Consider the following 2792-nt stretch of genomic DNA (forward strand, 5'->3'; position numbering starts at 1 on the left):
AACAACAACAACAACAACAACAACAACAACAACAACAACAACAACAACAACAATAACAACAACAACAACAACAACAACCCCCAGATTAACTTCCTGTTCTTAATTAAGAGGAATTGAAAAACCTCTATTGTGTAGTCAAGCTTTTTATTGAGTCATTCGTGACACACAGCAGGTAATTAGTAATTGAGCTTCCAGTTACGTTCCATGAGGACGTGATAACATGCTGAATTGGAAAACGTTGGATTTTCCCCCCTTCTTTCCTAAATATTTCCCCCTCCTTTGTAACGATTAGGGTTGTGTGTGCGCACGCGCACCCTCGTGGCTTTGCATTTATAGCTTAATTAAAAATTTTCATAAATTTTAATTGCTTTCTAGACACAGAAGAGAACTAGATCTAGTTCATGTCCAGGCGAGAGCCAAAGCCTCTTTCTTAGATGCTCTGTGAAAGAAAAGGAAATTTTCAAGAAAGTGTCTCTAAAACATTTTGAATATTTATCTCGACCTTCTGGAAAAAAGTGTGACCAAACTAAGGTTCGTATAGGTAAGTAATACAAGCCATAACACCCGAAAGCTTTAAAATTTATCAGCCTCGTAAAAATGTCGAACTTCTACAACAAACAAGATCTGATTTTCCAAAATTCCAGTACATGTTTTGCCAGTCCCATACATAATAAGGAACAATCAATTTACAATTGCGGTCATATCAGTAAAAGTAAGTTTCAACCCTCCACTCACCCATTTTCATTCTTTTATATAAGCTAAAACCGTCTTCTGTGTATGACCAGTAGAGAATTTTTGGGTTGACGTCACAGCGAATAAAAAAATGTGAGTGGAGATCCCGGATGTGCGCAGTTGGTCAAGTAAGTTCTAAATGGTGGACTCAAGCTTACTTTTGCGGTCACATCTTTGTTGGGCGGTTTTTTTTCTGCTAAAGGGAAACTTAATTAACAGCGACATATTTGTACCTACGTTTTGATGTCGTTTGTAAGGCTTCAGTACAATTGTGTTTTGCCATCATCTGTGGTGTGGCGGTTAGGCCTTTCGTCATGGCACCAAGAAGACGTGAGTTCAATTTCTGTGTTGGTTTTTTTTTCTATTTAAAATCGAGGATCCCCGTTTGACGGCTGGGACGTTGATTCCATCTTATTTCCGGTTGGCCATGGCAGGAAAGGCCGAAGAAGTCCGCCTCCTAAATTCTCTAAATTACGTTGATAGATGCCTAAAATATCCGCTGAGACAATTATGATCTTGTTGTACAGACACTGTAAAACTTTATGCAAGACGATTTGGAAAGATCGGACCTCGGGCGCCCACATGATGATGGAAGAGTTTAGCCTCGACATCTTTTGGACTCACTGATTCGTTGCAAGCGTTGGTCAATCTTTAGCCCCTTCCCCTTCTATGCTACTGGGGCTCAGTACGAGGCAAAAAGGCACATGATGTGTACGTTTGAGGTTCTGAACTCCCGCTGTCGACACGACAAGTCAGAAAATATAGGAGGCGGGTTGCTTCAATCCTGAGTGGCATGCATAAATTCACTACAAAGACAGAGATATATTCAATAAAATAGACTTTCCTCAAGCGGATCAAACTCATGTCTTTTGCTGGCGATGGCGAAGATCTTAACCGTTACTCCTCAATAGAATAATCGTAATGCAGCTTTACTGGCTCAACCCCCAGGCAAAAAAAAAATGTTTTAAAAATTTAAAAATAATGATAAAAAAGAATCACGTGACGTGGAAGTTTGAGATTCCGAACTCCCGAGAGTCACGACTTTTCTCGAACTCCCGAGAGTCACGACTTTTCTCGAACTCCCGAGAGTCACGACTTTTCTTGAACTTCCCCGGATGTTTTACCCGGAAACTCGCGTTCTGTCCGCCCGAAAACGAAATGGTCTGGCTCTGAAACGGTGCATGACGTGTACAGCCGGGATCCTTTATACAACGGTATTGTATTTTTGAATCTTATAACTGATGACGGTGTGTAAAGAAAAAGTAAAGAACAAAATGGATTAATGAAACAACGTTATAAGCACATGGTTAAGAAACAAAACGGACGAACAAACAAACAAACGGAAGACTATGAAAACAAAAACAGGGCATTTAATTTCAAGAAAAAACATAAATAACAATTTATGAATTGCATGTACATAGCTACTAAGCGGATAAACAATCAAACAAACAAACAAACAAAACAAATAGACAGACAAACAAAACAACATACAAACAGAACACCAAAGCGAAAGTATTGCGTTGAAGAATTAAATTCAAATTACATTAAAAAAAACCCACGAACAAAATGCTAACAGTGAGAAGGAATACTCACGTCTTGGCCACAGGTACATTCGGGCACGTGTCGGTACCGTCAGCTGCGCCGTCAAAATAGCTAGCAGTACTGACGTCATAGCGGCAGAGCTTAGTTCCGGTGCTGGCCAAGGCCTGCATGGCCGTTACGTCAGCCACTGCATCCGGGCATGTCTTGACGCACACTGACCCGGAAGTGGTTGTCGGTGTTGTGCTCGTAGACACAGTGGTCAGTAACGATTCGTCAAAATAGAACAATTTCCTGTGAAATAAACCAAAGAGAAAAGATAATGACCAAAGTGATTTTCTGCTGTGTTACGTTTGCATTAAAATTTATCGTTGGCTGTTTCACTTCCTGTAAACTTAGACAGACCTAGTCGAAATAGGATAATATTAATCCTAATGGTCCAGGGACTGCCATGTTAGTTTGGTGTTTCACCACACAAACATACATACGCTCGCACACACACACACACACACACACACACA

The 2792-nt window shown here is 40.4% G+C and overlaps 1 protein-coding gene across 1 annotated transcript in view; it reads right to left on the bottom strand.

Annotated features, from left to right (window-relative positions):
- The window catches only part of LOC101860593 (choline transporter-like protein 1), a gene marked incomplete at its 5' end in the record, with an annotated part of 25537 nt that extends 22972 nt beyond the window's left edge, over positions 1-2565 (bottom strand). The window contains 1 exon segment of the mRNA XM_005105114.3: positions 2326-2565. Coding sequence (XP_005105171.2) covers positions 2326-2565 — 240 coding nt within the window.
- Positions 2566-2792: the final 227 nt, after the last annotated feature.

This window comes from Aplysia californica, unplaced genomic scaffold, assembly GCF_000002075.1.
Source record: "Aplysia californica isolate F4 #8 unplaced genomic scaffold, AplCal3.0 scaffold00452, whole genome shotgun sequence".
NCBI classification, from domain to species: domain Eukaryota; kingdom Metazoa; phylum Mollusca; class Gastropoda; order Aplysiida; family Aplysiidae; genus Aplysia; species Aplysia californica.